This window comes from Brachyistius frenatus, unplaced genomic scaffold, assembly GCF_029030835.1.
Source record: "Brachyistius frenatus isolate BFR_SWC_R1_liver_20210118 unplaced genomic scaffold, ASM2903083v1 Contig_46, whole genome shotgun sequence".
Classification (NCBI taxonomy): Eukaryota; Metazoa; Chordata; class Actinopteri; family Embiotocidae; genus Brachyistius; species Brachyistius frenatus.
In genome coordinates this window covers 2,213,765-2,231,531 of record NW_027210645.1, presented here as the reverse complement: position 1 = coordinate 2,231,531, position 17,767 = coordinate 2,213,765, and the positions used below count along the sequence as shown (strand labels likewise).

Below are 17,767 nucleotides of genomic sequence, written 5' to 3'. Positions count from 1 at the left end.
AAATGTCAAGCAACATAAGCGACTCGTCCCTCAACTCCTTACGGTTTCCTTAACTTGTAAACATTTATTTTGAAGATATTTGGAGAGCTTCCGTTATTGTCCTGGAGAACCTCCGCGCACTTAACAGTTGACAAACGTTGCATTTAATGGTGCTAATGTCAATGAAACCCGAGCGAATGTGGTTGATTTCACTCACGACACAAATATCTACAACCGGGCCTCCCTCCGGTTTTTACTAAACGCTCCTACGAGGAGGAACACGCTCGGCAAAGTGAACAGCAAGGCTCGTCTCGGTACGGTCGTGCAGGCGTGAGCAACGTGGGTGACGTTAAGTTTGAATAAAGTGCAACATGAACCTTTATGAACGTGCTCAACCGTGCGAGCCGCCGACATGCAGTCATCCCGTGTTAAAAGCGACTGTTTCAGCCGGTTAATTCAGCTCACCTGGACTCTTTCGACCAGACTTCCGCCGTGTTCCGGTTGCAGAGTTTCCTCCGGGAGTCGCGTACTCGCGGCCGTCGGTCGGCTCGGATTTTGCGGTGCTTCCCTGGCGGGGCGAGGAAGTGCGAGTCCGTCCTGTCGAGACGCCCTCGAAGCACCCGGGATTACGATCGACGGAAACCTTCCACACCCCATTTCTCACCTCGTGCAGCGCTAACGTACCGTCACTTTTCACTTCTGCCGCTTGTACAAAATGTAGCTGACGGTACCGTCACTGTGCTGTTCAAATTATGTCCGCAAATAACGCGAACAAAAATACTTCCAGATACACGGGGAGTACACGTTCTTCGCGGGAAACACGGATTCCCCGGGACAGTTTCAAACCAGATTTGCATGTGGACTCCTATTGGTCAGTAGTGAGCGCGCAGCGCCGTGTGCGTCTGACGTAGCCAGAACTGACCAATGAGCACGGAGCTCGGCAAGAAATATGCAGAAAATGGTGTTTACCGTTTTTGCTGCATCTGTTTAATGGTTTTAATAACATTTTCTGTGATGCAGTTATTTGACAACCTTTAAGAAGAAAGATAAGGACTGAACCTGTAAACGTAAACTTTAATATACTGTTAAAATACATCTAATATTATGAGACCATAAACAAGAATGGGTCATATTAAGTTTGGGCTTCTGTGGATATTACATGGGTTTCATAGATGGGAATGTGCAGAATAACTAACAAGAATTGCCATTATTGGAACTGAAAAGTATACATGCCTTATGAGTAGAGCCTGACCGATATACAAGGCAGTTCATTTTAGAGGCCGATATTGGCCTATTACAGATATATCTGTATCAGTGGGGCCGATATTTGCCAACATGAAAACTTTTGATACAAATATAATGCAGAAAAAGTTGCCTTCGATGAACTAAACATGTTTTTAGGGAACTTTAATGTTCCAGTGCACTGATGTCAGTGTGGACAATAAACTGTAAAATGTCATGTCTTTGTCACCAGTGTCCCAGGTGTTTGATAAATACATTTGAGGGGTCATTGCAAAAAATATGGCAGCTGATATATCAATATATTAATTTGTTTTACTCCCTAATATCAGTATCAGCCCCAAAAATCCAGTATCAGTCGGCTCTCGTGATGTCAAAGTAGCAGAACAGTGTCAGAGAGAGATGTGTATACGTTAAAACCAAATCAAAAAATACACATTACTAAAGCATATCCTTACAAATTACTTGTTTCTTAAATTGCAACTAACTGGTCAACATGAGCAAAAAAAAAAAAAAAAAAAAAAAACTTTCCTAGGAGACTCATTTCACTGCTTGAAAACACAATATCTTAACATCCTGTATAATATTTCATCCAAAAATCTCAGTGTGGTATCTTTAACCGGGATTAGAAATATGTTTCCACGCTTTATACAACCTTTCTACCTCACCAGCATGTAAGACAACACAAATCAATCACAGGTGTGTACTCGGTATTCACAAACAAGAAATGATTTCAGTCATCATCATCAAACTTAATCTTCTTCCCCTGGAAGGCCAGGATTTGTCCTTGCTGCTCCTTCCTCTTCTTACTGGCCTCCCAGGATGGATGCAGTGCCTGCTGCGGTGCCTGATGAGAAAAGAAACCTCCACCCCTGTGATCCCTTTGCCTTGGCGGGCCACCTCTGCCTCGGCCCCTCCCTCTATCGGCAGATGCAAAGCCTCTCTCCTCAGTCGGAGGGCGTCTGCCTTCGGGGTGGAGCTGGCTGTACTTGGACCCTGAATTCTTTTCCTTTCCTCTCTCCTGCTTTTGGAACGGTTTACTAAAATCTCTATTCATACCACTGCTGCCTTTTGGTTTTCCTTGGCCCCTAGATTTATTATCCCCACCTCTCCCTCTACCCGCTCCCCCGCCCCCACCAGCCTTCGTCCCAGCCAGGGAGGAACAGAAAGCAGACTGAAGCCTGGCCGCTTTAGGCTTCAGCCTGGACTGAAGCTCATCAAGTTCTCTCTGCAGTTTGTCTTTAGCTTTCACCTTGTCCGTGGAGTCCTTTCCCACTTTGTCCACCTTCTCCTCTCCTTCCACGTCGCTCTGTTTCTTCTTCTTCTTGACTGTGCTCACCTTTCCCACAAAGAAGTCGTCATCGTCGCTCTCCTCTGACTGCGAGGACTGCTTGTGGAAGCGCTCCTCTGTGCTGTCATCAAAGTACTCTTTCTCCTCATCATCCGACGACTCTAAATCACTCTCTTTGTCAGCTGTAGTTTTCTGGGGCGCTGCAGGGGCGGGCTTAAGACTTGGTTTCTTTTCAGCAGCTTTATTTTGAGTTTTATTTTCCACCGTGTCCTTTACATCACTACTTTTTACTGATGCTGGTTTTACACTCTCAGACTCTGGCATTTCTTGCATTTGAATATCCGCGGTACCAGCCAAACCAATTTCTTTCTCTATTTTCTTTCCAGTTTCAACAACAGTTGCATCTTCAGTGTCTTTACGGGCATCAACTCCTTCCTCACCGTCTGTGATTTCCTTTTGCTCCACCGCTTTGTCTTCATTGTTTTTCTGACTCTCTTTTCCTCCCCGTTTGTCTGGTAACGGTAGAGTTGCCTTTCCAGCTTGATTTTGCACTTTTTCCTTTCCACCCTGCTTCCCACCCTTCATCCGCTCCTCTTTGAAGGCTTTCACAGCAGCTTTGATGCTGTCAATCTTCTTGCTGAACTGAGGGTGGGTGGCGATGCGCGCTATAGCCCGGTCAGCGATGTTAGACTTGGGGTTTTTGCACACCTGCTCAAAGTTGAGATTCTTCTGCAAGGCTGTCTTGGTCACCTGCCGAAGAGAAGAAAAAAGTCATAGAATCAGATGCTTTGCAAGAAAAGATCATAAATCTTAAATAACTATTTGATTTTGAAACCACGACTGAATTTGTGGTTTCCCTTTGGCAATGTTCACCCACGGCATTGAAATGCATCTCGTTTGATCTGATCACAGTGAACAGGACAGGTGTGAATGCACCCAGGACGCTTTTAAAAAACAAATCTGCTCAGACCACATTCAGAGTTGTTTTGGGACGCAGATGGCTTCAACTTTAACCACAACGAAGGACCTTATCTGTAATGTCTAACAAACATCGGAGTCTGACAGGGTTTCAAACACAAAATTGCAAACATTTAATGTCCAACGCTCTTCATTGACTCAGTCGATTGTTTGTCTCTGTCTGCTGCAACATGCATTCACTGCATCTATGTCTATTGTAATAGTATGAATCTTTCTACCCAAAATACACTTTTCATTAAAGGGGGCGATACAAGGTCAGGGGTCTGAAGCCTTTCATGACAATCACATTCATTTACAAAGCACTTTTTCAAAACCAGTTGGGCTTCATGACAAAATGAAAATAGAAGAGAAGAAACAGATTGGAATATGGGATTATTGACTGTATTTCTTTGAGAACACTTCAAATTCTGTATGACAACATATATTGGTAGAATAATTGACAGTAATGATTTACAAATTTGGAATCTGTCATTCGTAGGCTAACCCTTAAATTGAGGCTTAAGTAAGCAAGAATATCTTATTTTGTTAAATGCCTGTTGCATCACCTCCTTTCTTCTGCATTTCTGTAAATGTTTACATGTTTGCTTACTTGAATATTTACTAATGTTTATGTTTATTTGCATATACAGCAGAGATGTAATATCCGATCCCAAGGAATCACTTGAACTGATGCATTTGGAGCCGTGCTGTCCACCTGTGATCAGACCAAGCAGCACGCTTGTTAATACCAGGTGTGAACAGGATATTTAATTTGCAGAGAAGTAAACCAGATAAACTGACCAGGTCTGGCGAGAGGCTCTTCATGGCGTGGACCTCCTCCAGCAGTCTCGCTGCTCTCCTCTGATTACTCTCAACTTCTGTCTCTTTCCCTTTCTTCTTCTTCAGGGCAGCAATCTGACGTGTCAGTTTCCTGATGATCAAAGCCCTCAACCTCTTCACCTCCTTCCTCATCTTCACCACCTCATTGTTGAGGTTCAGGACATCATCCGGCTTCTTCTCCTTTGGCGCAACAGGTAACGGAGTCTTTTTATCTGTGGCTTGTGGCTTTGCTTCTTCTTCCTTCGCCGCAACAGGTAACGGAGTCTTTTTATCTGTGGCTTGTGGCTTTGCTTCTTCGTCCTTTACTTCATCCTCTCCATCTTCATTTTCTTCCATCTCTTCCTCCCGCTTTTCTTCTTCCTCAGCAGATGGCACCATTTCCTCCATCTTGTCCTCGGTACACATCATCTGTTTAAAAACAAAGCCATTTTGGATCTGTAATTGCAACAACCCCAACATGAAACTTGTATATTGCGTAAACTTGTGCAATAGGAAATATATTATTTTCCATTCATTGTCTTTTCAAAGGCACCACGATGCCAAACTTAATTTAAAACTTCACTGATTTTAATCACTTCAAACGTGAGGTCCTACTAGGTTTATCCTCATTCAAAACAACCCCAGATTATTTTCGAATGACACCACCTTTAAATCAAATTACATATTATTTTAAACCGTGACGTCGCAGCTAAAAACAGCTCAGATAAAGGAAAAAAAAAATCGAGATCGACCAAGACTGACAAAACAAGCATGGTAGAGTAAGCATGGAGACATTTCACTATGGAAAGTGAGGCAGACACACTTATATTAACGTCCGAGTAGCGGTTACATCATAAACTGTCGCGGCGAATGTAAACCAAACCACTGGCACGCGTTAAGAGTCCCACTTACCGTTCAGAAAAGAATATAAAACATGCAAAGTTAAGAGAAACGTCTCGACTCACAGGGGGCAGCCATGACTAACTAGCGCGCACTTCGACGGTGGCGTGACGTCAGACGTCCGCCAGGCAACGCGGCGTGTCGCGAAAAGGGGGAGGGGCCTTCCGCGGACTGTTTTTATTTATTTCTTTGTTTCATGTGCATAAAACAACAACAATGGTGGTTAATTGAAGTAGCGTGACTATTAGGATGAGCGAATGACATTTCCAGTTCCAGTTACCCGACCGATATCACAAGCGAATCAACAGGGGGAGGATGAAGCGGCGCAATGCGGACTGCAGCAAACTCCGACGGCCGTTAAAACGGAACCGAATCACCGAGGGTATATATAGCAGGTACAGACGAGGGGCCGGAGGGACGGTGTTGTACAAGTATGGCGCCTCTCTTGCGTTTTGTCAAGACGGGGCTGCCAGCCTCCGCCGCGTTCATATTCCTGCGCGCTTCGGTTCGGTGTCGCGGCGGAGCTGAATGAACATGCCCGCGTGTTGTTGCAATTAAAGGCCCCGGGTTGACGTTAACTCGTGAGGCATGTCGTACACCGTCTGTCCTTAGCCAGGCGCTTTAAATTCAAACTGTGTTCGTATTTATAGGATTTGTGTAACCGGTACCTCTGCGGGTGTTCAGTGTAAATTATGCTCAGTGGACCTGTTTTCAGTTTAACATTTAAAAAAACAACAAAAAAAGAGCGTGAACTTGTGCGGAAAAATAAATAATCATTTTTGGAGCTCGAGATGACAGCGGCGATGTCAGAGGCGCTCGTTTTCCGTCCGGGGTTAGCCGTCGATGCTTCTCACCTGTGCTTTGTCTGTCTGGTGGACGGCTGCATTTGAACACGTGAAAGAAGACATTTCCAACCCGACCGTGTAAAGCCACATATTATTCGTGCTATATCGCAATGGCGTGTCTTCTACAGACTGATTGACGGCAAGCCAGACCAGCTGTGCTTCAAGCAGCCAACATGTCCAGACATGTCACTATAAGCGCATTATTATTGTTGGGGATATGGATTTGCATCCGTGCTCACTGCTGCATTGCTGCCTTCAAATCTAGAGGTAACACCGTCTGCAAGTCACCCTGAACGTGGTTCTTGTAAACACACAGCACTGATGTAGGAACTCGAGATGCTTGTCGTTAAACCATCTAAATCCATCATAAGCCCTGTCTCCTTTTTGTGTCCTTTTCTTGTGTCTCTGTTTAATTATTTATTTGTGACATGTTTTCGTCTTGTCTCCACAGTACGTTCCTGTACCTGAAGTTCCTGGTCGTGTGGGTGTTGGTTCTGCTGGCCGACTTTGTGCTGGAGTTCCGGTTTGAGTACCTGTGGCCCTTCTGGCTTTTCATTAGGAGTGTTTACGACTCCTTCAGATACCAGGGGCTGGTAAGAGCTTGTTTGTATGACACCCCCCCCCCCCCCAAAAAAAAAAGGGGGACAAAAAAACCCGTCCCTTTTTGACTCACCCCTGAGCTGGTCTGGACTGAACCGTCAAAGATGAAACATTTAACTCTGTGTCTCTTCTCCTGCACACAGGCGTTCTCTGTCTTCTTCGTATGTGTGGCGTTCACATCAGACATCATATGCCTCCTCTTCATTCCCGTCCAATGGCTGTTTTTCGCTGCCAGCACCTACGTATGGGTCCAGTATGTCTGGCACACAGGTTAGTCCAAGTTTTCTGTGGATTTTTTTTTTTTGTGTGTTTTTTTTTTTTTTTTTTTTTTTTTAATTTATTCTCCTTCTGGCAGCCAAACAGCCACTTTCACCTCAAAGACTTGGTGCACAAGAAATTCAGAGCTGCCAAGTTTCTTCAGAGTGAGACCCAAGAGTGCAGAGGTTTTTTTTTTTATTCTTTTCTTGTCTCTTTTTTTTTTTCCCCCAATGCAGAGAGAGGAGTCTGTCTACCTACTGTATCGCTGTGGATCCTGTTTGTGTACATCGAAGCTGCCATACGGTTCAAAGATCTGAAGAACTTTCATGTAGATCTGTGTCGCCCCTTTGCTGCTCACTGGTAAACAGCATTTATCGTTGTGTTTTTCTCACTGCCTTGCAAGTTTCCAGTATTGTCAATGATAAATAGCGGGGGGAATTTTTTATATATATATATATATATTTACACGCATAGAGTGGATGTGTGCTTTCATCGTTTCTCCTCACCTTCCAGTATCGGCTATCCAGTCGTGACTCTAGGCTTCGGCTTTAAGAGCTACGTCAGCTACAAAATGCGACTGAGGAAACAGAAAGAAGTGCAAAAAGAGAATGAGTTCTACATGCAGCTTCTACAGCAGGCTTTACCGCCAGAGCAACAGATGCTGCAGAGACAAGAGCGCGAGGCAGAAGAGGGTGAGACACAAATATGCATGAAACACACATCACTATACCTACGGTGGAATAAAACAGGGCGACACACTGTCAGTAAAATGGCATGAATCCAGAAGAAGTTACTTTCACTGGAATGTGCATTTAATGGGTTAATCAATCAATTCAGTGGACACATTGTGATACAGTGGTTATATATGTATTTATAAAACTTTAAATCTAAAAGGGTGCTTTCACACCTGTAGTTTCCTTTCATGCCGACCATTAAAACCAAGAGCAGGGCTGCGTCTCAAGTCGTGAACTTAAACTTGCTATTTTAAAGTGCCAGTACGTGGAGTCATTCTGCATTTTGGTATTTTTGCAGAAACTTATGTGTGTGTCTATTCACCCTCGTGTCCCAGCTCATGATGAAATGACAGATTATGAGCCTTAACAGCACAGGCTGCAACAAAGGGTTGCAACTGAAGCTTGATTTCATTATCGAGTAATGTGTTGACTTTATTTTTCTCGTTTAATATTGATGCCATCACTGTTTTCTGAAGCCCAAGATGATGTCATCATGTTGCTCGTTTCTTCCAGCCAATAATCCCAAAAATCCTAAAAGGTTCTGTTCATGATCACATAAGACAAAGACAGGATTAAAATCCTCACATTAAAAAGATTGAAACGGGGACATGTTTGGCATTTTTGTGTGTAAAATGCTGACTACAGACTTAAATTACTGATTTGTTATAAAAATAGTTGAAGTCCAGTTTTCTGTTGGTTGATCGACTAATTATTTCAGACCATAATTGCAACTCCGCCTCAAATGTTCCATCATTGACAAACATTTAGACGTGTAATACTTACTGTGCTGCCACGTTTCACTACGTTACATTATGAAGTACAGAACGGGCTCGACACTCTCATCATTGAACTCTTTCACTGACTGGCCAAACAAATAATCACCACACTCATGTGCTGACGTTTTTATGGCTACCAGCTGCTTATACAGATCACTGTGTTAAAAGTCCACAAGTTAGTAATAGTTCATGTTTAGAATTTAAGCTAAAATCCTGAACCTGCTACCACCGAGTGCTGTGTTTGCCCTTCTTTGCTTTCAAACCACACACCAACACAGATTCAGACCTAGGACTTAGTTTTCCTGCAAATTTGTAGTCGGCGCTCGAGTTCGATTGGCACTTTTACACCTGCTGAATCAACCTGAAGCAAACATGGGAATGCACCACAGAGTGCACCAAACACTCTTGACTATTTAGTAGTTAATACAAAGGAGAAAAAAAAAAAAGGCTCCTGTAGCCGCCTACTGCTATTAGGCTCTCTACAAATCTTGTCAGGGATTTTCTCTGTTGTTTATCGGTGAATCAAGGTCACCATTTAGTCTGTGTTTATGGCCAAACATGTTTCCAGTCTGCTTTTGAATTTGGTTAAATCTGTCCAATATGTTTGCACATGTTTTCTAACACTTCATATGCTTGCTCTCACCCAGCTGCTTTAGCTAAAGGGATCTCGGAGGTAGAGCCCACAGTAGTATCCCAGAACGGAGCACCTCCCGGAAAGAAAAGCACCTCGGTCCCGTTACCGGAACTGGAGTACCGGGAAAAAGGGAAGGACAGTACCGCAAAAGAGCGCGAGGGCAAAAAACAGAACACAATCGGGATCAATAACAACAGTATTATACACGCACTGGACTCCAAACTACAGGAGGCAGAGTACATTGAGAACTACGTCGGGGCAAAGAGACTGAATAACGACCTGGCGGGAGAAAACACACACGCCGACACCAGCACACACACGTCTTCTAAAGAGGAGGTGGGGGGGACGGGGAAGAACTACAAAAATGCCAGCGGAGGCGGGGGCAGCAACTCGTCTCCACGCAATCACAGCTCGGCGAACGGCAGCGTGCCGCCAGGCTCCTCAGCCAATAAGAACGAGAAGAAGCAAAAGGGGGCGGGGAAAGGACAGAAGGATCCAGTGGAGAACTGCATCCCCAACAACCAGCTGGGCAAACCAGACGCTCTCGTCCGGTAAGAGACACACGGACATAATCCATTCTTATTTACTTCTCACGCACCGTCAATGCATCCAGCCTCAGTTTCATTATGCCCCGTTAACAGCTACACTTGATTGAAGTAAATTGGCCGGTACAATTTTGCTTTACTTGATCAGTTAGCTACAGGCAGAACTGACAAAAGCTCACAATAGAACAATTACACAACCTGGAAAAGGATTGCAAATAAGAATCCAAAAAAAGGAGGGAAACTAAAGATCAGGGAGGGGAAGTGTGTGTGTGTGTGTGTGTGTGTGTGTGTGTGTGTGTGTGTGTGTGTGTGTGTGTGTGTGTGTGTGTGTGTGTGTGTGTGTGTGTGTGTGTGTGTGTGTGTGTGTGTGTGTAGCTGCAGATGATATTCATATTCCAACACGGAAAGTGCTGAAATGATTGTGGCTGCACCTTCTATGTTCGAATAACTGTGTGTTGCCATCGTGCGGTCTCTCCTCACAGGTTGGAGCAGGATGTGAAGCGTCTGAAGGCAGATCTCCAGGCCAACAGGCAGCTGGAGTCGGAGCTGCGGAGTCAGCTCTCCTCTCTGAGCAGCCAGGACCGCAGCCTGCGCTCTGAGCTGGGCCAGCTGCGCCAGGACAACGAGCTGCTACAGAACAAGTGGGTGCATGTATACGCATTGAATATGAAATCATCCCTTCAACTCAATCTTTGCATCTTGTTTTTCCCATCTAAATGTTATTCCAAAGGCAACTGGACTGGAGATGATTCACCTCTAATCTGAAAGGCTTCTTCGGTTTTAACTGACTGGAGGGGTCCGAGGCTTTAACCTTTTTATAGGGGGTCGTTAGCACCTTGAGAGGCAATGAGATCGCATATTAGATCCACCCAGCCATCTTGTGAGTCCTTTAGGGACTCGCAGTTAGTCCTGGTGTAAATGGGTGTTGAGCTTCTGCGAAAGGACCTCAGGACTGCATTGCAAGTGGCTGATAAGAGGTGTTGTAGCCCACCTCGTCTGTTTAGAGGTGTCTGCACCAGTCTGATGTAGATTGCGTCTTTCAAACCATTTATCGCGATCTATTTCAAACCATCGATTACCTGGACAAGATGTGTACATCGTTGTCCTCAAATGAGTGACTATTCACTCCAGTCAGTGAGTTACAACTGGAGAAGCCTTTTGGATGAGAGGTAAAGCATCTTCAGGAATTTCAGGCCGTACCAATTGCCATGGGATTACATTTCGATTAACCATGACCTCGGTTAATGAGATTTTTCACAGATAGACTTCCATTTTTTTCCTTTGTGACAGCTGTTCAGAGAGAATCATTTTAGGGCACCATTACTGTAAAATGTTTGATGATTTACAAGAGATAGGTTTTTGTTTTTTTCTTCCAAAGGTCAAGTTCCAAAGATGCCTACAGTTCCCATAATGCAACTTGATAGAGACTTTTTTTTTTTTTTTTTTTATTAGAACCTTCAAGCCTGGTACATGCCCATGTATTTCAAAATCCATGTTCCAAATCAAACCACTGAGTAGGCATCATTTAGCACTGAATGGATTGATAATGTTTTATTACTACAAACATAACCAGCATGAAGATTGAGACTGTAGCAGCTGATAAAATATTAGTACAAGTGAATCCTTAAACCAAACACTCCATCTCATACTCCAGTGCAAAGTGTTTTATTTGACATTAACTATACTCTTGCCCTCACTATAGGCTCCACAGCGCCGTCCAGGCCAAGCAGAAGGATAAGCAGACCATCTCCCAGCTGGAGAAGCGGCTCAAGGCCGAGCAGGAGGCTCGGGCTCTGGTGGAGAAACAGCTGGCTGAGGAGAGGAAGAGGAAGAAGATGGAGGAGGCCACTGCCGCCAGAGCTGTAGCTTTAGCTGCTGCAACAAGGTACTAGTCTTTGTTCCTTCTGTTGGCCGACTCTTGAACATTTCAGCTTCTTTCACTCTTTAAAAAATAATTTATTTTCGGTACAACAGAGTGGAGTCGACCGACTCTTTTCGTGGTCGCATCAGAGAGCTGGAGACGGAGTGTAAGAAGCTCAGCATGGACATGAAACTGAAGGAGGAGCAGATTAGGGATCTGGAGGGAAAGTGTCAGGTGAGACTGGATAACACCGCTATTTTATATTAATAGCGTTGGATGCAGAGAATGTATTCTAGATCATTAAATATGTTTAAAAAAAAATACATTACCACGATGCTGTGAATATAGCTGGTTATATGTTCTTATCTGCCGTTAAGAAGCTGCTGCAGTACTCCAGAACCTGCATTTACTAAAATGATATGCCGTTTAGTTTGGGTAATCCTGTGTCATGCAATTGCATCAAATGCGAAGCAGAGGCAAAGGTTTGAATGAAAATGTGTACGTTTTAGGTTGTAGTGATTGTCAAATATACACAGAAAGTCTTATTTGCCCTTCTACATGTCATCATGAAGGAGCTGCGCAAGTACAAGGAGAACGAGAAGGACACGGAGGTGTTGATGTCAGCGCTGTCAGCCATGCAGGAGAAGACCCAGCACCTGGAGAACAGCCTCAGTGCTGAGACCAGGATCAAACTGGACCTCTTCTCTGCGCTGGGGGACGCCAAGAGGCAGCTGGAGATCGCACAAGGTAGGTGGAGGCTGTGGGGATGATGTGATCTCCTCTGACAGGGAGGTTTTTTTTTTAATGTTTTCACTGCAGTTTGTTTGTCTGTGCGCCAGAAGGATTATAGACAAACTACCAGCCTGATTTTCATGAAACTTGGTGGAAGGGTGAAGCACGGAGACGTAAAGAAGCCATTTTATTTTGGAGAGGCTCTGAATCCACAAATAATTTTTCATGATCATTAACTTTACATGATAGGGCATTTAGCCTTGCAAATGCAATATATCTTAAAATCCAGTAGGTGTCAGTCAAGTTGATTAGTCACAAAAGATAGGCCATTCTAGAAATACAATGACTCAGTATCACAATCTACATTGGCCCGTCACAATTATCACACAATCGCCTGATCGCAATTATATGAGCTGACTGCAATAATTTCGCATTAGAATCATTTCCATTCATCTCCATTAGAAAGATCATATTTCCATCGGTGTTTCCACATCGTATTCCACCATTTGAGGTTTGACTGGCGTCATCTCTTTGCACTTCCTTCCTCTTCAATGCTTTACTGGCACACGAGTGGAGAAGTGGCGCTGCCAACTGTTTATAACTTCTAAAATTAGATTGACTGCATCTCGATGAGCATTTATTAAAATCAGTGGATCTTCATAACATCATGGATTTAGTAGCAAAACCAAACACCGCTGCCACAAAATGTCTCTTTTACATAAGTTGTAGGTGTATTATTAAACTATGATTAGGTCTAAACTACAATCGTAGCTTGAAATGAAGAGAAAACAAATAAATTGTTCATTATTACTCTGAATATGAATAGTCAACGGAATTATCATCATCGTTATAGGCCTACGTTCACAGGTACCAATAACCATAAATATATACATAAAAAGATACACATGTATTTGCTCAAACTGAAGCTGTTGTGGAGCACTCGGAGACGGTGGTTTGAATGGGGAGAACTAGAAGCTGTACAGCAGCTGAGATGTCGGGCTTCAGCTCAACACAACTGTGTTTTGACAACATTGTAGTAGTTTTTGAATAATTTAGACGTATAAAGTGATTGAAGGTGTAGATTCACTGAAGAGTGGACGACTGGCCTTGGTGGAGGCCTGCGCTCTCCTTGTAGATTATTCATGTTACTGTTAGTCTCTCTCAAAACATCCTAGTTTTTTTTTTTTTTTTATCATTGTCTTTGCTTCAGAGCTCTTGAATGAACCTCATCTTTAAATAAAGCAGATCAAATCCTCACCAAATGACTTGTTGCTGAAACCACATCAGAATGTAACAATTTCTAATCTAATCTCTGAGCATAACGATTTCCACCCTTAACCATCTGTAACCTAATGGACAAACAAACTGATGTTAATTAGTGGAAGTGTAATCAATACACCAGTAGCAGTCACCACAGCACCACAAAGCCCGAACAACAACAACAGTGTCTGAAACCGTGTACCGCTGCTGTGGTCTCGTGGGATCAAGTGATTACTGTTCATTGCTTTTACAAAGCAGATTTAAATCATTTCAATATGGATCCCATGCCTTCCTCTTTGTTTGCTTTGATCCTATTAACATGATTGAAATAAATCAATTATTTATAATTATAGAAGAAGTTTTTATATTGGATACTAATCGGTCCCGTTAAATCAGGGCAGCGGTCCATGCGTTAGAATATAGTGTTAAATGTGAACTATTCATCTTCTCATCTCAGACATAAACATTCTCCACATATTCAGAGAATACAGAATATGTACTTGTTTATTTCACGGACTGAAAAACACATTATACTTGACAATTAAAGCCATATTAATAGTACTAGATAATAATGTTTACTAAAGTCTGGTGCTGTAAATGATGTATTGTGTTCAAACCTTGTTTGCTTGTTGCTGTCAACGGCTGCCTGTGTGTCGGTGAACTACAGTCACAGTTCTGTACTATTGACAGCAGACAGTTTGACTTGTCGTGGCCGGAAAACTAGTGAAACTAATACTTCTAACGATGGATCGGTTGCAGTCACTGACCCCAGGAGTCACTGTCACATTTACAGACTTGACTTCTTCTGAATGTTATTAAGATACACCTTCACTGCTATGAAATGTCAGAATGTCAGCTCTGAGAAAGGTCTATAATGTGGTGACGGTACAAGTGACTGTATCTTCAATAGTATCCTCATTTGCTTGTAAAAGGCCAACTTCAGCCCCATTGTGGCTAAAACATTCATCAGTACAAACCAAAACAGAAAGCAAATATACACAAATTAACCTACAAGGGAAAGAACAGAAAATAATACACCCCAGAGCCTGCCTGAAAATCATCACGTTTTCACATTTCTTAAGTATAAAAGTAATATGGCGATAGTTGTCTTCTGTACATTACAAACAGGAAGTGCCAAGAGCTAATTCAGCATACTTTTAACTTCACCAATTTAAAAAAAAAAAAAAAAAAAAAAGGCTAAAAGCTGGTAGTCCAGCAAGTGTGCTGAAAAACAGTTGGTAATTTCAGCTGTTCTGGGGAGGTGTTAGAAAATTACTCACAAACGTGCTCTGGACTGAATTAAAGTCCTTGACAAGGGCAGGCAATGTCTCCTAGAAAACTACATCCCGTGAGTGTCTGAGTGTGGCTTTTATACGAGATAGTGGATTCATGAGATATCACTGCCTTCTCAGCGGTGGATGACATATCCATATATGCCATAAAATGATAGAAATGAATCCAACATCATTTGTTTTAACATTTTGGCTGTTTAAGCCCAGTGTTGACAATCTAGTAATAAGGACTAATTTATTTGACACATTTTAGAGTTTTAGACTGTTTTTATAGTGCTGTGAAGACGTCCATCAGTTTGACTGTTTTTTTGAATTGGCTGAAATCAGTTAATTTTCCTGTAAATATTCTAGTATCTTGTTTAATATCTGTCCTGTGATATAAAATGACACTTTCATTGATAGAGGATTTTCTCCATATCATCCAACTCTACTCATGTCGTCAGTGAAATAGTCTTTTCTGAGCTTTAGAAAAGCACCTGTAGAGCTGTCAGGGATTTAGTCTGCTCAGACACTCTGGGACAAATGTCCACCTCACTCTGACATGACCGTCTCCGTGTCCCGCCGTCTCCTCCAGGCCAGATCCACCAGAGGGAGCAGGAGATCGCCGAGCTGAAGCAGAAGATAGCAGAGGTGATGGCGGTGATGCCCAGCCTGTCGTACTCGTCGGACGGCGGCAGCCTCAGCCCCGTCACCCCGCACTACTCCTCCAAGTTCATGGACAATAGTCCCTCCTCCCTGGACCCCAACGCCTCAGTCTACCAGCCCCTCAAAAAGTGACTCTGACATCCACACTTTGTTGTCAGACAGAACTTTTTTTTCTCTCTCTCTTTTCTTTTTCTTTGGCTCTCAGTTCCAGTTCGGGTTATTTCTGGAGTTTACCGGCCCCTGACACATCACACACAGACACAACCCCTCCATACATGTGTGTATTTGGACGGGGTTTTTTTGTTGTTGTTTTTTTATTTTATTTTTTTTGGTTCTATTATGAGAACTATTATTTTGAAGGGGGTTGTGTGTAAGGAGATTTTAGTTTCTATAGTTTTGGAGTTTTGAGATTTAGCCATCAGACAGCGCGACCTGTTTGAAGGGGGGAGAAAGGAACACACAGTTGGTTGGCCAAATGTCTCCTGAAGAGCCACCATGCATCGCTTCATGTCAGTCTTCTTTTTCGATGTACAGTGCGACCCACCCTCCCACCCCACCCAAACCCCACCCTCCCCTCTCTCTCTCTCTCTCTCTCTCACAGCCATATTTCCTTCTATAATAAACAGACACCCCAGGCTTTTAATTTGAAAATACAATTGGCTTTTCATGATGGCACGATGGATCGGAAGCTCACCTGTAAAGTACCGGCCTGTGAGAGATACATGAATGTAACACTGTTCATGTTTTGATATCAACCAGTGATTGTTTTGTAATGTTTCCGTTCAGTTATGACAATGTACATTTCTTCTTCTAAGAAAAAAAGAAAAAAAAGAATCGTGATATTGAACAGTTTGCCGTGTTCCTCAGATACAGTTTAGTCTCTTTATGCTGGATTAATGGATTGTCCAAGTGGATGAAGTAGTTTTTTTTGTCCGTGATAAGAATACTACCGCTAGATTGGACCTGGCACTGCCAAAACGTTTGCTGCAGACACCACTCTTCTCCCTCTCTGGACCAAATTAGAACCCCCGCTTTAGGCCATATCGTTCACAGGATTTAATGATGTCGAGGTAACAGGGCGTTACCGTTATTCGCAGATCTTAACAGTGCCTTGCAGTTTCTCGTTTTGAGATGCAGAAACCGCATATTTTACAATCCTGGGATCTAAAAGCTCTCTCTTTTTCTCTTTCTTTCTAATTCCGACACGCCTGGTTTTCATTTCTACGAGTTAAAAGTTTCTCACTTGCGCAAGTCAGTATTCAAAGGCTGAAACAATTAAAGTGTCACATCAGACACACTGGAACCTTCTTGCAGCTAATTGACGCCAATATAAAGGGAAAAGCTGATCACTGGACATGGTACAAGTCATTCTAATGGTGACACAGTCTTGGTACGCCAAACACCAACCAAACTGATTGTCTATTATCGTGCCCTTAGAGTTGGCATTTTGTTGTTTACAACGATGTACATTAACTTACTGAGGAATGTTTTTTTTCTTCGTTTAGTTCATTTGCGTTCTTAAGTGCCAAGTGTTGATGTTGGGTTTCCATCCATACTTTTTGAATCGATGTAGCTAGGATAATGTTCGCAGAAGAGTGCTGTTATTTTTTTCTGTCATTAGGACACATTTGGGACGGTGTTGTGTTTACAAGGTTCGGGGCCGATCACGACGAAGCAGCAGATGGTCCGTTGAAACTGATTGTGTTATTCACTCACACTTTTATTTATTAAGACTTTTTTTATTTTTTTTTTTATTGAGTGGCACTTCTTTGATATCTCCAATCATGCTCAGTTGGTTTCCTTTGTTCTCCACCAGGTGGGACTCTGTGAATGTGCTGTGTTGGGAAAAGGTTACCCCCTGAACCATATGACCATGTTGTGCTGTCATGTCACCTACCTGATGATTTAAAAAAAAAAAAAGAAAAGAAAAAAAAAAAGTATTGTTTGTAGATCGCTCTGGCGTTGTGAATTCAGTTCTCGAGTTGCTTTTACAAGTTTGTGTAGAAAGAGGAAAAGGTTTTTTGAAAAAAAAAAAAAAAAAAAAGCTCATTGTTTTATCTTTCTATCGTTCCACCATGTTTGTTTTCTTTACTCAAAGGGGCAGTGTCACACTTTTCACTTTGATCATCACTATTAAAGAAAGTCTTGCTGGTGGCAATGCAAGCTGTTGAGTCTGTGTACATGTCATTTTTTTTGTTATAATTTATTTTGACAGACATCAAGGAATACGTAGCAGTCGATACAGTAGTTAATTTGTTTTCATTTTATAGCATGTTTCTATTAACACAATTTAAGCTATTTATATATATAGTTGTCACCTCCCAGACTTTAAATCAGCTTGATGCATTTTCATGATTCTGTCTAAAACCTTGTTTCTGACAGAAAATCAGAACAAAAGTG

The 17,767-nt window shown here is 42.7% G+C and overlaps 2 protein-coding genes across 3 annotated transcripts; one reads left to right on the top strand and one right to left on the bottom strand.

Annotated features, from left to right (window-relative positions):
* Positions 1–1,033: 1,033 nt before the first annotated feature.
* srfbp1 (serum response factor binding protein 1) lies at positions 1,034–5,787 on the bottom strand. 2 transcript variants are annotated; one of them, XM_069703407.1, is made up of 3 exons: positions 5,589–5,787; positions 4,268–4,714; positions 1,034–3,259 (listed from the first exon to the last, which is right to left on the bottom strand). In XM_069703407.1, the coding sequence occupies exons 2-3, from the start codon at positions 4,712–4,714 to the stop codon at positions 1,952–1,954; spliced, it is 1,755 nt and encodes a 584-aa protein (XP_069559508.1). In that variant the 5' UTR covers positions 5,589–5,787; the 3' UTR covers positions 1,034–1,951. The 2 variants fall into 2 exon arrangements, with proteins under 2 accessions (XP_069559508.1, XP_069559507.1); XM_069703406.1 differs by lacking the exon at positions 5,589–5,787 and adding an exon at positions 5,198–5,365.
* On the top strand, positions 5,385–17,538 carry maco1a (macoilin 1a). Its single transcript, XM_069703405.1, has 11 exons — positions 5,385–5,580; positions 6,482–6,623; positions 6,774–6,900; positions 7,125–7,248; positions 7,402–7,580; positions 9,046–9,583; positions 10,060–10,218; positions 11,280–11,462; positions 11,552–11,672; positions 12,011–12,185; positions 15,297–17,538. The coding sequence occupies exons 1-11, from the start codon at positions 5,501–5,503 to the stop codon at positions 15,497–15,499; spliced, it is 2,031 nt and encodes a 676-aa protein (XP_069559506.1). The 5' UTR covers positions 5,385–5,500; the 3' UTR covers positions 15,500–17,538.
* The last annotated feature ends 229 nt before the right edge of the window (positions 17,539–17,767 follow it).